Genomic DNA, 16,410 nt, shown 5'->3' with positions numbered 1-16,410 from the left:
CCACTCTCTTTTCGTACTGAATTTGAAAGGCATCCACATTCTCTGAATTAAGGGGACCAAACAGAAATAATTAGCCATTATCTCCAAATGGCTAAGGACAGGCTGTCATTGGAACCTGGAAGTGCGGTTGTCTTGCAGAGATACCAAGTAGGTCAGGTGAAAGGAGCTGGAGCCAGTTGAGGGGAACTGATTCCTCTCAATCACCAGTGCGAATTCTGGTAGGAAGAGGGATTGGTTCTTTGTAACAAGGTTACTGGTGATGCATATTATGAACTCTTGGTTACCAGAAACTAATCAGATCCAAGAAGAAGGAATGATAGAAACTGACAGTGGCTAGATAATTTAATTTTAAAGATACAATGATGGTTCCTTTTCAGAGATATTTTGTTAGTTAAAATCAGTCTTGCTAAATGAACAGGTGTGAGACAGACAGAACAACTGATCAGAACGACAATGATCCACATATAGGTTGCTCCATTCTGTAGTGCGTTTACCATCTGATCTTATTCTCCTGCAAAAATGAAGATTCTAAACTTGCGTAAGTGTTGTCAGGATCCAAATTCTGAGCTATATTAACATACTTTTGATTGGGATCAATTTATAATATACAATTTCCTATATTCCATAGAAAACAGTGAGTGAGTTGACCATTTTACATACATTGGAGATCTCAGTGATAAATGTAGATAGTGTTGTTTTCCAAGATAAATTATAACCATCGCAACAAAGACAGCAAAAAGAAAAAATAGGCAGAAAGCCAGATTTTTAAAACAATATAGTAGTTATCGACCTTTCTGTATTCTGGAGCAAGAGATCCGTTCAGAAAGCTTCTAAGATTAGAACAAAGGCTTGTTATGACTTGCAAAAGAGTTCACATTTGCATCAGTCTTACTCAATAATAGTAGGAATTTGCCAGTTAAAAATTGGATCCAAACACAAAAAAAAAACAATGCATACGAAAACAACAAAATTAAACAAATCAACCTATAACAAAAGTAAAGAAATTACCTGGGACAAGTATTTTACTTTTTTAGTGGCAAATCAGTTCAAAGATTTTGCTGCAGCAAACTGGAAAATTTCTGTTCCTCACCTGAGGAAGTGACTTTCAGAAATAAAATTCAGAGACATTTGAAAGAAACATAGGAGGCAGCTTCTGACAGTAAAGAGCTGGGATTATCGCAGCTCATGCCATTGAGGAGATTTTGCTTGATAAAGCTCCTATGAAGTACCTTGGGATGTTTTACTGCATCAAAGGTGCTATATAATTGCAAGTTACGGAACAGGGCCCAGGGAGAAAAGCACAAAACTAAAAAAAAGTGTTGCTACTGTACCCAGAACCTCAGAGTATAAGGAGAAAAAATGTAAAGAAATAATATTCAAACAATAAAATGCATTTTCTTATCCGCTACAGTAATATAATAGCATTGCTGTCTCAACCTGATTACGCATGAAGAATACAATTTAAGTGTTTTTTTTTAAACTTGCATCTTACTGTTTCCAATTCTGACTTGTGTGTTGTGACTCATTCTTTAAACCCTACCTACTCTTTTCAGTTCCCATAGCAATAAGGATTATTTTCTTCTTACTGAATTTTTAAAAAAACTGTTTAGAATCAGACTTGAAGGGTGGAGTGTTGCGAATTAAAATAAAAACTTTTAAAAATTCCGAATGGATAGTTATTCACTTTTTATAAGAAGTTCCAGTAAAAGTTACCAGGCGGACATCTTAAACAAGCTGTGACCAAAACTTAGTAAGTAGCGGCCTAGCAAGATTCAACAAACCACAGCCAGAGGGGAAGAAACTTGATTATTAATGTACTGGGGCTGAAAAGTGGTGTATTTGCAGGGGATTGAGGTGTAGTCATGTCAAGTGCACAGAGGCCTGGAAGATACCTTTGAGGCAGACTGAATGATCCAAACTGTAGGAAGGGAGACCAAAAAAGGGGTTTCAGCCCTCCATCTTGTGAGATGATGGTTCGCACTGTGTTGCTCAACTCTGTGCTAAGCATCACCTGATCTGGCTTAGGTGCCCCACTCTTGCATCTCAGTCTCTGTTGCATTTGCTGCAGAGGAAGATGTTGGGCTGAGAAGATGCATGATTTGCTGACCTCTGTTTTCTTTGGGCCCTCTTCTCGGCCAGCTGAGCTTTTTGTTTCTGCTCGCCTCTTACAATGCCCTTCCAAACAGTCAGCCTCCAGAGATCTCAGCCATCAGCAACTGTATCCCAGTTGTGTCAAAGTTCACCATCTTTATGTCTCACTTGGAGGTGTCTTTGTAATGGAGGTCAGTTCACCATACAGATGGTCTTTAGTTACAGGCCTTCATCATCCAATGAATATGGCTGAGCCAGCGCAGACACCATTGGCTTAGCAATGAGTGTATGCTGATGGAATTAGCATGCTTCAGGACCTCCAAGTTGGTGACCTTATACTGCCCAGAGATGCCAAGGCGACATCTGAGACAGCATAGGTGGAAACTGTTCAGCCCATTTTTCCTGCCTAGCATATGTGGTCCAGGTCTCACTACTTCGAGGAGGGCACTGAGGATGCAGGCTTGGTAGACTCGCTGTTTGGTGTTCTCAGTCATGTTGCTGTTATTTTACACAACCTTACTTAGCTTGGTCATAACAACTGCAGCTTTTATGATGCATGTGGTGATTCCAGCATCAAGTGACAGAATGCTAGTGATTGTGGAGCCCAGATATCGAAGCTATCAACAACCTCCACTGTCACATTGTCACTGCAGATAGAAGGTGGAATGGCAACATCCTGGACCTTGACATTTGTCTTCCTGATGCTGCTGGCCAAACCAACTCTTTATGGGTGTGAGAGTATCCATCCTGAAGGTATGAAAGGGGAGTCCTTAAGTTTCTTTAGCTATTGGATCATAGGATGGAGAATTACTGATTTTAATGTGATTTTAGTAGTTCATTTGGAATTTATTTTTACCATTATGTGACATTGTGGGTGCTGAAAGGAGTGTAATATTTTCAGTGATTTGGTTGCTTATTCATTAAATGTGTTTGCAATTAGGAAATGTATTAGAATGATTCTAATTTTATGGATAGCAGAAATTTGAAGAGAAAGAATGGGAAGTGGGACTAATTAGATAGGTCTTACAATCAGCTAGTGTAACAGGCCGAATAGCCTCTTTCCATGATAAAAGCAAAACACTGCGGATGCTGGAAAGCTGAAACAAAAACAAAAATAGCTGGTAAAACTCAGCAGGTCTGACAGCATCTGCGGAGAGGAATACAGTTAATGTTTTGAGTCCATATGACTCTTCATCAGACCTCTTTCCATGCATACTTTGCTTCCTGGTTTATGGACATTTTCCAGGAATAGTCTGTGCATTTATCCATCCAAACACATAGATGGAAAACATTACATTAAGTACATAAATAAGATAACCCAGAGACTTGGGTGTCCAACCAGTTACAACTTTTGAAATATTACATTAACTGGTCAAAGTGAAATTCAAGTGGTTTATCAATGCTATCTCAGCTCTAGATGACAATATTTTAAGGTGTGTGTGCTTGGATTCTGAAGTGATGTGTTTCCCAGATACACTGATAACAGGCTCATGTAGATGAGGAGGAATTTCTTCTCTCAGAGGGTCATTGGTCTTTGGAATTCTCTTCCCCAGAGAGCAGTGGATGTTGGATCACCGAATGTGTTGGAGTCTGAGTTAGATAGATTTTTGATCTACAAAGGAGTCAAGCGTTATGATGCAGGCAGGAAAATGGAGTTAGGGCAGCAATCAGATCAGTCATGATCTTGTTGAATGGCGGAGCAGGCTTGATGGGCCGAATGGCCTACTTCTGCTCGCATTTCTTATGATTTTATAAAACAACCAGGCATGGGTCAACATTAAGCAATGGAACAGAAGAATGAAAACATACCCAAACGCCAGTCTAACCTCCAAGCCAACAGCAAGAACCAGAACCAATAGAGCCTGCCAGACAGAATGAGAAATGTTTGCTAATGTACCCAGGCCAGAAACTACAAGCTGGAGGAACTGCAATTGTTTCAGTAGAAGGCAAGAAGAGTCTCTCGAGATACAAAAGCAACAAGAGAAGGTTAAAATTATTAGTACCGTTCACGGGTTGAATTTTATCTTACGTAAGAATCGAGACTATTTTGCTTGTCAGGGCAAGAATCATCCTCTTGCTCTCTATTCTTTTCACCTTCGTCCCTGTACTGAATATTTTTTTCTTCGTCTACTTCCACTGGTTTGATGCTTTCCAAGGACTCACTCGTCTCACCATTCTCATGCTTTACTCTGCTATAAGAGGAAAACAACATAGCTCAGAATTTGGATCCTGATAACACTTACGCAAGTTTAGAATCTTCATTTTTGCAGCTCTGAACCATGTCACAGATTGAGGTTTTGAAAATTCAGAACTGGATTTTGCAAAATAAAACTCAAGTCTCCACATTCAAAATATCAAACTGACATCCCTGCCCAGTAAGCAAAACTGAACAACTCAACAAGCTATGTAGTTCCCATTCATGACCAAGAAATTCTGTATATCAATCACTTAGCACCCTGCACACACATAAGATAAAGAAAATTGGAAAATTAAAGGGGTAATCTCTTAAAATGATAAAGGGGCTCAACAGGGTAGGTATGAGGTACTATTTCTTCCGGTGTGGGAAATCAAGAGGAAACATAATCTTAAAATTAGAGCTAGGTCATTTAAGGGGGAAGTTAGGAAGCATTTTTTTCTACACAAATGATAATAGAAATCTGGAATTCTCTCCCCAAAATGTGATGGATACTGGAAGAATGGAGCTTTCAAGGATATTGATAAAGTGTTGCTGGGTAAAGGTATCATGGAACAGAGGTGGGTGAGTGGAGGTACAAATCAGCCACAATGTAATTGAGCAGTCTTGAGAGATTAAATGGCCTCCTCCTGTTCTTAAAATATAAATGATTCCACTGTTTTATGTGTGTTCATTGATACAAATGTAGCTGCAGCTTTAATACTTCCTGTGCCTATATATTTTTATTGAGATCCTAAGTGAAGGTTCAGCTTCAACCTTGCCTCTGTAGTAACACCCATCTCTCTCTCTCCCTCGTTCTCTCGCAAGCCCTATCCACCCCCTTTGAAAGATACATATTACTATTTCAAGATGAGCAGGAGACCATCTTCAAACACCACCAACTGCTGGCTTCTATATCCTGTTGTCCCTAACCTCTTTTGGTTCCTTGTTCTCATGCTGCATACCTCACAAAAATTCTCTCTTTTGGTTACTAGCCCCTTATCTTCCCATACCTCCCAAATAGCCAGAGTACCATCAGGAACCCATAATATGCCATAAAGAGCCAGTGTCCTACTCTTCAGACTAGATTTAATGGAGAAGGATATGCTGTGTAAATGGTGTGGGGTACTTTATATTGAAAACACTGGCCCTGAGCTTCAGTGGAGTTCTTCTGATCTCCTGCTGTGACTTTAGTTGGAAACCCACAAGAAATGACGTAAACAGCCTTTTAACTGGTAACACTTTCTCCAGGGTTTCTGTTGATCTCCCGCTAGGGAACCCCGGTGGATATGCCATGCATCCCTTTCTATCCTCCCCATCTTTGAAATCTTGAAAAAGAAAGTGTACAATCCTCTATCTGACAGGATATAATCTGAGACCTACTGTTTTGTTCTCTTACACCAAGGAGCATTTGACCTTAGTTATGGGTGCAAGGGGGAATGATACGTGACAGCTCTGAATGTCAAAAGAAAAGCTGGGAAATAGCAAAATTGCTGAGCATCTCCTACCATTTATTTCAACTGTCATGTGAAGGCCCCCCCCAATCCCCCACCATTACCTTCCCAGTGATGAGATTTATTTATTATGTGATAGTAATTCACAATTCAGTTTTCTTTTGCCAGCGCCCTGTAATAGCCCAATACCTCTAATATATATGTCACAAATCGCTCTACCTGTATTCACTGCCAAAGCTATTGTCTTCATCGTTGGATATTGAGAGAGGAATATCCTCTGCATTTCTTCCTTTGTTCTGGACAAATTCTTCATCCACCCCAGCTTGCCGCAACCTTTCACGAAATCGTCTCTCAGCTTCTGATGCAGCATTTTTCTGAAGAAAAAATGAACATTTATACTGCTAAGTGGATTTCTATGTTGCACTCTTTCACATGGGGCAGAATTTTATCGTCGGTGAGCAGGGGATGGGGCCCGCTTGGCGACGTGTAAAATAACGCGGGATGATGTCGAGCGGAACTCCTGACGTCATCCCGCCCCACTTAAATTTTCAGGAAGGCAGGGGCGCAGCAAAATTAGCTGCGGGCCCATTGACCTGTCAATGGCCAATTGAGGCCACTGACAGGATCATTTAAACAATTAAAGGACCTGCCCGTCCAACCTTAAGGTTGGTAGGCAGGCCAGGAGCCCCGGTGGCGAATAGAGAAAACATGAAACCTCATCCAGCGGCGGGATGAGGTTTCATGCAGGGTTTTAAAAATTTTAATAAAGTTATTGTGTAAATTATGAACATGTCCTCATGAGGGGGACATGTAAGGGAATTTTTTTTTCTATTTTTAATATTTTTCAACGTGGAAGCAATCTCCCTGAGGCTGCACTTAGCCTCAAGGAGATGTGCGTACTTTCATCCGCATGCGCGAAAGAGTGAACTTTCGCTTTTAGGGAACCCCCCTGCCCGCAGAGGAAGCGCATAGCGCTTCCCGCTGGACAACACGCTGGGCGGGCCTTAACCGGCCCACCCACGCAAAATGGCAGTGTGGCCCACTTCTCTGGCGGGGATCGACTCCCCACCTGCCGGAGATTGGGTCAGGCCCACCCGCCCGACAGGCAGAAAATTCTGCCCATGGAGATATTAAATTTAAATAATTTTCAATCTTCTGTTTAATTCTCTCTCCTTTTCCTTCCTGAATGTATTGGCTTCCTTGTTTAATATTTTACTGGTGATGGTCAAATCATGTGGCCATACTTCCAGTATCCTCTTAACAGGTTATTGATCTGAAATATTAACTCTGTTTCTCTCTCCACAGGTGCTGCATAACCTTCTGAGTATTTCCAGAACACACTGCTTTTTATTTCAGATTTCCAGCATCGGCAGTATTTGGCTTTTGTATTTGTAGCTCTGTGCTTTATTACTCTCAACCATTTAATTCCTCACCTGAGTGACTTGTTCAAAGAGGTAGGGTCTGCTGCGGACTCGCCTCTTCATCTCCTCCAGTTCCCTCTTGTACTCTTTCTTCCTCTTGAGATCTCTCTGCCTGAAAATGAAAGGACAACTGATTAATTGGAATTTGGGGACACCAAGGTTTCAAAAACTACAAGTGAGACGAAGGAGCAGTTAATCTGTCTTTGGTGTTGGTTGACAGAGACTTGCTTGTGTCTGAAATAATGCCATGCGATTTTTAACATCCAACTGAACAGAGATTATATAAATCATGTCTAATTACCATTAAGCATACATAGTAGATAAGCCATTTTATTATATGTTATTGATATTGCAAGACATCTTTATTTCTATATAGCTGAAAAGTGGTATAGCAAGAATCAAACAAACCTATACTCCTGCAATGTTTTTTTGTAGGTCTCTGCTAGACTTTGATGAGGATCCATAGCTTTAGCCCGCATCAGTAATGTTTTGCTCATGTCATGGGTGTTCACCTTGTACTTCTCCATCCATTGAGCTTTCTCTAGTTCCTGTTTATCCCGTTTTTCCAGGGATTTTCTATGGGATAAAATCATATCACCTATTCAAACAACTATAAAACACTAATTTTCCTGGTGCTCACCGATTGTGGGCTGACCCAAAGGTGGACTTGTCATTCTTGTCCTTTCTGCCAGCCATTTTCCATGTTAGTTTTATCAGATTTTAGCCTAAATAGCTGAAAGAATGAGCACAACAGAATGGAGATGCAGAGCAAATAATGGATAAATACATAACTATTAATTTGCTTATGTGGCACTATTTTTTTTTTGCATGCTACACGCTGTTTCTGCATCAAGAGCACGGATGTGCTATTTAACCTCCAGTCTCCAGTTAAAATGCCACTTTTTATCTAGCATGATTCCTTGATTTGTCCTGGATGAACTAGTACTATCTCTAGCTCAATATCAACAAATAGAAACCAGAGCAAAAACCAGAAAGATAGGCCTTGATATTTACGGGCCTGCACGTTCAGAACTGGGGATGGGGGTGTTGGGGGGGAGGAATTATTTGTGGGGAAACCTGGAAGACAGATGTCTTTTGTATTTTTTTTTCTTTAGGTTCCCACACAACATCAAGCCTGCCTGACAAGTTGGTTTTTGGGGGCAAAACTCTGCATCAGAAGGATAGAATGGAGGAACAGGTAGGAAGGGATTGCTGTCACAGGATCTACTGAGGGTGGGAGAGATCACTGTTGGGAGTTGGAAAAATTGCTATTTGGGGATTGCAATGGTGGTTGGGTTGGGAGGGTCTCATCGTGCCAGGGGAGGCAGGGGTGCTGAGATCAGGGGTCAGATATAGTGTAGGTGGGAAGGAGACAGGGTCAGACAGATCATGAATTTACAGGTTATTCAACTGAGATAAAAATCTCCTGCTCCTCCTGGCCCATAAGCAGTGCTGGAAAAGCACTTACCTGATATCCAACCTTTCTTGCCTCTGTTTACCTGTCAGGAAAACCCAATTTAAAATTTAAAAAATTGTTAAAATGGAGGCACGCAGTCTCCTTAAAAAGTTTTACCAACTGATCCGCCCCGGGAGTTTTTTGGTCGCCCACCTTCGCCCTGTCTCCATTAAAACTGCAAGTTGGCGGGTTTGTCAGGTTTTGAAATCTTTAAAATTTTAACTTTTCAGGTGACCCAAACCCACCTTTTTTAGGGAAGTTAAAATTACCCCACATAGCGCCTGAGGTATCAATTCTATTCCCCTTCCTGACTGCTCACTTAGGCTGGTGCACAACATCGGTATCCTGTTTGACTCCCAGCTGAGTTGAGCTTCAAATCTATCACATCCAGTCACCAAGACTATTATGTGCACCTCGATACCATCACCTATGTAGCTAACTCAGCTCACTGTCACAGACAGTGCCAATCACATCTTTGGCAACTCAAGGCTCCATTTCTCCAGTGCTCTGCACTTGCCTCCCGAGATCCACCATGTAGAAACTCAATTTATCTAACACTCTGCCAATGGTATGCTATCCCATGTCTCACCCACCTATCATTCCTGTCCTTTGCCAATCTGCAATGATTCACTAACTTTATCATTATTCATGTTTTTAGATGCCTTCATGGCCCCATTCCACCTGACCTCTATCACTTTTTTTAGTCCTATACTCAGCCTGCACATGCCACTCTTCTGATTTTGGTCTATTATCACAGTTCACCCTTAGGAGAGGGAAACTTCTGCCATTAAGGCTTACATAAGCATAAGAAACAGGAACAGGAGTAGACCATTCGGCCCCTCAAGCCTGCTCCACCATTCAATAAGATCATGGCTGATCTTGTTTCAAATTCCACATTCCCATTTACCCCAGATAACCTTTGATTCCTTTGCCTAACAAGAATCTATCTACCTCTGCCTTAAAAATATTCCGAGGCAGAGAGATCCAAAGTCGCACAACCCTCAGAAAAAATTTCTCCTCATCTCTGTCCTAAAAGGGCAGCCCTAATTTTAAAACAGTGACCACTAGAACTCTATTCCTAAATCTCTCCACTGCACATTCTACCTTCAAAATCCTCCTCAAAACTTGCAGCTTCCATTGCGCCTCTAATCATCTCCTGGAACCTCTCCCATTTCCTTCTTGGTGCTCTCTAAAATCCTGGAAAGTATGGTGGGCCATTTATGCTAGGAAAGGTGCTACATCAGTATAGTTATGTTTGGTTGCTGTACAAGTGTTAAGTTGTAAGCTGATATCTAAGTTTAAGTTGTTGGCTGCTGTTGTAGTTGGCTGATATATAAATGTGAACTGTTGTTGGCTGTCATGCGAGAGTAAGTTATTGTTGGAATTTTCCTAAGTGCAAGTTGTATTTGGCTCCTATGTAATTCACTTGTTGGCAGTAATAGAAGTTTAACTTGCTGTTGTTGTTTCTGGCAATGTAAGTCTAAGTTGTTGGGAATTTTGCAAATATGTATAAATTGTTGATGGATACTATAAGTTGCTCTAAATGCAAGCTCTTGTTGACTGCCAGGTAAGTGTAAGTTGTTGTTGAATGTTTGATAAGTGTGATATATGTTTGGCTGCTATTTAAGTGTAGGTGTTATTTGTTGCTATACGAACCATCACTACTGATGTTGCCTGTTATACTAGCATAAGTTGTTAGTTCTCTCCCAGCTTCTCTAGTTTAGGAGACCCACTTCTTGTTCCCTCAAATCTATTTTCACCAAACAGCTGACCACCCAACTTTCCTTCCTGTCTCATATTAACTAATATTGTTACCTGTTCCTTCCCCTCAGGTACTGTCCTGCTCCCCTTCTAATTTGCAGTCAGCACCTTCCTTCAAAGGAAACTCATCATTGAGCCCTCTGCCCTACAAAGTACAGCGGCCATCCCCAACACAAAGGTAAAATACTGTGCATGCTGGAATTTGCATTATAAACAAAATATGCTAAGAATACTCAGTCAGCTCAGGTCCATCCCCAATTTCCACTTCATCTCCAAAAAATCTGTGCCCATCTCGCCCATAACTCCATATTTGAACCCATTAGTTCTGATGAAAAGTCATTGATCTGAAACATTAACTCTGATTCTCTCTCCACAGATGCTGCCTGACCTGTTGTGTATTTCCAGCATTCTTGATTTTATTTCAGATTTCCAGACACCACAATCTTTTGCAATTGTGATGAGCAATTGTTTTTTTAAGAATGGAAGGAAGTGTGCCGCATGCGTCAGTATTTGAGCTACTGCTCTTTTTGATTTAAGCATACGAACTAGGAGCAGGAGAAGGCCATTCAGCCCCTTGAGCCTGCTCCGCCATTCAATAAGATCATAGCTGATCTAATTGTGACCTCATGCCACTTTCCTGCCTACCTCCTATACTCTTTGGTGCCCTTGTTAGTCAAGAATCTATTCAATGACCCTGCCTCTGCCACTTTCTGGGGAAAAGAGTTCCATAGTCTCATGACCCTCTGAGGGAAATAAATTCTCCTCACTGTCTTAAATGGAAGACCTCTTTTGCCCTAGTTGTGGTCTCTCCCACAAGGGAATACATCCTCTCAGCATCCACTTTGTCAAATCCCCTCAGGATCTTGCATGTTTCATTAAGATCACTCTTATTCTTCCAAACTCCGATGGATACAGGCCCAGCCTATCCAACCTTTCCCCTCGGGTTAATAAACAACAATTCCATTTGCTTTCCTAATCATTTGCTGTACCTGCATACTAATTTTTTTTGTGATTCATGTACCATGACACCCAAATCCCTCTATACCTCAAGAGTTCTGAAATCTCTCTTCATTTAGGTAATATGCTGATTTTCTATTGTTCCTGCTAAAGTGGGCAATTTCACATTTCCCCATATTATACTCCATCGGCCAATTTTTTGCCCAGTCATTAACCTAGCTATATCCCTTTGCAGATTTCTTATGTCCCATTGATAACTTACTTTCCTACCTATCTTTGTGTCATCAGCAAACTTAGCAACTATACATTCAGTCTCTTCATCCAAATCATTGATATTTGATATTTAAATAGTTGAGGCCCCCGTTGATTCCTTACATCCTGCCAACCTGAAAATGACCCATGTATGCCTACTCTTTGCTTCCTGTTAACTTATATCCCACCATGGCCCATCATGTCTGTGCTGGCTCTCTGCAAGAACAACTCACCTATCCCATTATATTCCCTATAGCCCTGCCAATTTTTTTCTTTCCAGATAATTCTCTTTTTAAGACTTCAATGGAATCTGCCTTCACCACTCTCAGGTCCTGGATTCCAGATCCTAACCACTCCTTGCTTAAGAAAGATTTTTCTCATGTTGCTGTTGCTTCTTTTGCTAGTCACCTTAAAACAGTGCCCTCTGGTTCTTGATCCTTCTGCCAATGGGAAAATTTCTCCTTACCTATCTATCCAGACCCCTGATAATTTTGAACATCTCTATCAAATTTCCTCTTAATCTTCCCTTCTCTAAGGAGGACAGCCCCAGCTTTTCCAATCTATCCATGCAATGATGTTCTTCATCTCTGGAATTTTTTTCTTAAAATCTCTTCTGCAGCCTCCCTAATGCTTTCACACCCTTCCTGGACACAGCACTCCAGTTGAAGCCAAATGAGTGTTTTATACAGGTTTATCATAACTTCCTTGCTTTTGTACTCTCTGCTCCTACTTATAAAGCCCAGGATCCCAGCATCATTAGTATCATTAATGATGAATTCTCCAGAAAATGAACTATTGGGTTGTTGTTAAAAAAAAACTATCTGGTTCAAATGTCCATTAGGAAAGAAAATCTGCCGTTGTTAACTGGTCTGGCCTATATGTGACTCCAAACCCACAGCAATGTGGTTGACTCTTAGCTGCCTTCTGAAATGGATTACTACCTGAGCCATGGGCAAACTGGCACAGGGTAAATAAAGTTAAGGCGTGAAATGCTTGGCTCAAAGTTTGGTGTGGGAGGAATGGGTTTCAGTTCATTGGGCACTGGCACCAGTACTGGGGTAGAAGGGAGCTGTTCTGGTGGTATGGGCTTCACTTGAACCATGCTGGGACCAGTGTCCTGGTGAATTGAATAACTAGGGTTGTAGAGAGGGCTTTAAACTAAATAGAGCAGGGGGAATGTTCTGGAGACGGGATACGTAGGCTTACAAATCAAAATGATATGGCAGCTTGCAGGGCAGCTATTTAGGTAATGATACCCAGCGTGTGACAGGAAGGGACAGACAACAGCAAATAGGGTCAAAGGGAAAAAAATCATAAAAAGACAATCATAAAAGGGGAAAAAATTGTAAAATGGCAAAATTAATGGCTCTTTATTTAAATGTATGTGTATTTGGAACAAAATAAATGAATTAAAGGCACAAATGGAGGTTAATGGGTATGATCTTATAGCTGTTACAGAGACATGGTTACAAGGAGATCAAAGCTGGGAACTAAATATTCAGAGATATGTGACTTTTTGAAAGGATAAGCAGGAAGGAAAGGGTGGTGGGGTAGCTTTGTTAGTACAAGATGAAATAAATATGATAGCAACAAATAATCTTGGATCGGAAGATGTGGAATCCATATGGGTGGAGGTAAGAAAGAACAAGGGGAAAACACTTAGGGGGTTTATAGACTACTCCCACAACAGTAGCTAATCTATAGGACAGAATAAATCAGGAGATAATGAGGGCATGTAAAAAAGCAGTACATTAATCATTCTTTAATATTCATGTAGATTGGGAAAATCAAATTGGCACAAGTAGCCACGAGCAATAATTCATAGAGTGTATTCAGGACAATTCCCTAGAACAATATGTTGTGGATCCAACCAGGGATCAGGCTATTTTGGATCTGGTAATGTGTAATGAGGCAGGTTTAATAAATGATCTCAGAGTAAAAGATCCCCTAGGAAACAGTGACCATAACATGGTAGAATTTAACATTTAGTTTGAGAGTGAGAAACTTGGGTCAGAAACAACTGTGCTGACCTTAAATAAGGGTAATTACAAAGGAATGAGGGCAGAGTTGGCTAGAATGGACTGGGAAAGGAGTTTGGCAGAATAGCAGAAAAGGCAGCTGATGAACAATGGCAGACGGTTTAAGACAACAAAGATATATCCCAGTGAGGAAGAAGGGTTCTAGGAAGGAGATAAACCAACCATGGTTAACCAAGGAAGTTAAGGATAGTATCAAATTGAAAGAAAAAACATACAATGTGGTAAAGATTACTGGTAAGCCAGAGGATTGAGAAAGTTTTAAAAACCAACAAAAGATGACCAAAATAATAATAAAAAGGGGGAAAATAAACTTTGAGGGTAAACTACCAAGTAATATAAAAACGGACAGTAAGAGCCTCTTTAAGTTTATAAAAAGGAAGAGAGAGGCCAACGGCCCCTTAGAGATGAGGTTGGGGAAATAATAATGGGGAACCAGGAAATGGCAGAGGAGTTCAATAAATACTTTGCATCAGTCTTCACGATAGAAGACACTAATAGCATTCCAAAATACTAAATAATCAATGGGCAAAAGCGGGCGCAGGAAATAAATCAATTACTATCACTAGAGAAAAAGTACTAGAGAAACTAATGGGGCTAAAGGTTGATAAGTCCCCTGGACCTGATGCATTGTATCCTAGGATATTAAAGGAAATAGCTACAAAGATAATGGATGCACTGATAGTAATCTTCCAAGAATCCTTAGATTCTGGCAAAGTCCCAGAGGATTGGAAAACTGCCTATGTAACACCCTTATTCAAAAAGGGAGGGAGACAAAAAATCAGGTAACTATAGGCCAGTTAGCTTAACATCTGTCATTGGGAAAATATTAGTCTATTATAAAGATGTAATAGCAGAGCATTTAGAAATAAATAATATATTCAAGCAGAGTCAGTATGGCTTCATGACGGGGAAATCATGGCTGACAAATTTATTAGAATTCTTTTAGGAGGTAACAAGCAGGATAGATAAAGGGGAACCAGTGGATGTAATATTTGGATTTCCAAAAGGCGTTCGATAAGGTAACGCACATGAGGCTACTTAATAAGATAAAAGCCCATGCTTGGGGGTAGTATATTAGCATGGATAGAGGATTGGCTAACTAATAGAAGACAGAGAGTTGGGATAAGGGGGGCATTTTCAGGATGGCAACCTGTGATTAGTGGAGTGCCACAGGAATCAGTGCTCAGGCCACAATTATTTATAATATTTATTGACTTGGATGAGGGAAGTGAATGTACTATCGCCAAGTTTGCAGATGACACAAAAATAAGTGGGAAGACAAGTGGTGAGGGTGACACAATGAGTCTACAGAAGGAGACAGGTTAAGTGAGTGGGCAAAAACTTGGCAGATGGAATATAATGTGGGAAAATGTGAGGTTATCCACTTTGGCAGGAAGAATAGAGGAGCTGAATATTACTTAAATGGAGAAAGACTGTAGAAAGATGCAGCACAGACGGATTTGGGGGTCCTCTTGCATGAATCACAAAAAGCTAGCATACAAGTTCAACAGGTAATAAGGAAGGCAAATGGAATGTTGGCCTTTATTTCAAAGGGAATGGAGTATAAAAATAGGGAAGTCATTGCTAAAACTATACAAGGCACTAATTCGACTACATCTAGAATACTGTGAACAGTTTTGGTTCCCTTGACTAAGGAAAAATATACTGGCATTGGAGGCAGTCCAGAGAAGGTTCACTAGGTTGACGCCAGGTATGGAGGGATTTTCTTATGAGAAGATGTTGAGTCGGATGGGACTGTACTCATTGGAGTTTAGAAAAATGAGATGCGACCTTATTGAAACATATAAGATTCTAAGGGGTCTTGACAGGGTAGATGCTGAGAGGCTGTTTCTTTTGGGAGAGTCTAGGACTAGAGGGCATAATCTCAGAGAAAGGGGTTGCCCATTTAAGGCAGAGCTGGGGAGGAAATTCATCTCAGAGGGTAATGAATCTGTGGAATTCTTTACTGCCGAGGGCTGTAGAAGCTGGGTCGTTAAGTATATTCAAGGCTGTGATAGACAGATTTTTAAGGGAATCAAGGATTATGGGGAAAAGGCAGGAAAGTGGAATTAAGGATTATCAGATCAGCCATGATCTCATTGAATGGCGGAGCAGACTCGGGTAGTATAGCCTATTTCTGCTCCTGTGTCTTATGGCTTAGCAAATTACTTAGTTGTATTCTAGAAGGAAGCTCATCAATACCTTCTCAAGAGCAATGAGGGATAGCAATAAATGCTGGCCTTGCCACAACGGCAACATTCCATGAATGAATAATAAAAAAAAATTCTGAGGCAGATTTCACACTCCATCATTTGGTAAATTTATTTTCAATGCATTGAAAAAGAAAGCATGGTCGCATCTATTATGACGGTTTATGCTTAACTTCCAATTTTGTTTTACCTGACAGCTGATTGCCTTTTTCTTGCAGCATCTGTTGTATAGGTGGGAAGCGTATCAGAAGATAGTGAATGAATGCCACCGAAAGAATTGCTTCTAGTCAACCGAGTGTTTACCTTCTTATGAGAATCCTGTTAATGCGACAGCAAAGTATGCACTTTATGCTTGAAAAGTGTTATGCAATACCCATAGTTGTTTAATACAAGATTTTTATAAGGAAGTAACCATTTTTAATAAGAAAAAGGGGCAAATTATTGCACTTGCACTAAAGTTGGATAATTAAGTGCAGTTAAATGAATGTTGTTTAATCCAAAAGGAGCCACAAGTATACAATCTGAATTAAGAGCTTCAATTAACGTTATAGCCACCATCTGAACCCCAATATTTGATTACAGAGTTTTCTCCTGAT

The 16,410-nt window shown here is 40.5% G+C and overlaps 1 protein-coding gene across 5 annotated transcripts in view; it reads right to left on the bottom strand.

Moving 5' to 3' along the window:
* Nucleotides 1-324: 324 nt before the first annotated feature.
* The window catches only part of fam161b (FAM161 centrosomal protein B), a 32,313-nt gene continuing 16,227 nt past the window's right edge, over nucleotides 325-16,410 (bottom strand). For all 5 annotated transcript variants that reach the window (XM_041215184.1, XM_041215185.1, XM_041215182.1 and 2 more), the window contains exons 6-10: nucleotides 16,005-16,132; nucleotides 7,548-7,715; nucleotides 7,152-7,251; nucleotides 5,938-6,092; nucleotides 325-4,283 (exon numbers count right to left, since the gene is read on the bottom strand). In XM_041215184.1, coding sequence (XP_041071118.1) covers nucleotides 4,112-4,283; nucleotides 5,938-6,092; nucleotides 7,152-7,251; nucleotides 7,548-7,715; nucleotides 16,005-16,132 — 723 coding nt within the window. In that variant the 3' untranslated portion in view covers nucleotides 325-4,111. The remainder of the gene's footprint in view (nucleotides 4,284-5,937; nucleotides 6,093-7,151; nucleotides 7,252-7,547; nucleotides 7,716-16,004; nucleotides 16,133-16,410) is intronic.

The sequence above is a fragment of the Carcharodon carcharias genome, chromosome 20 (genome assembly GCF_017639515.1).
Source record: "Carcharodon carcharias isolate sCarCar2 chromosome 20, sCarCar2.pri, whole genome shotgun sequence".
In the NCBI taxonomy this organism is placed as follows: domain Eukaryota; kingdom Metazoa; phylum Chordata; class Chondrichthyes; order Lamniformes; family Lamnidae; genus Carcharodon; species Carcharodon carcharias.
Note: the sequence above shows the minus strand (reverse complement) of the source record. Positions and strands in the feature narration are given on the sequence as shown.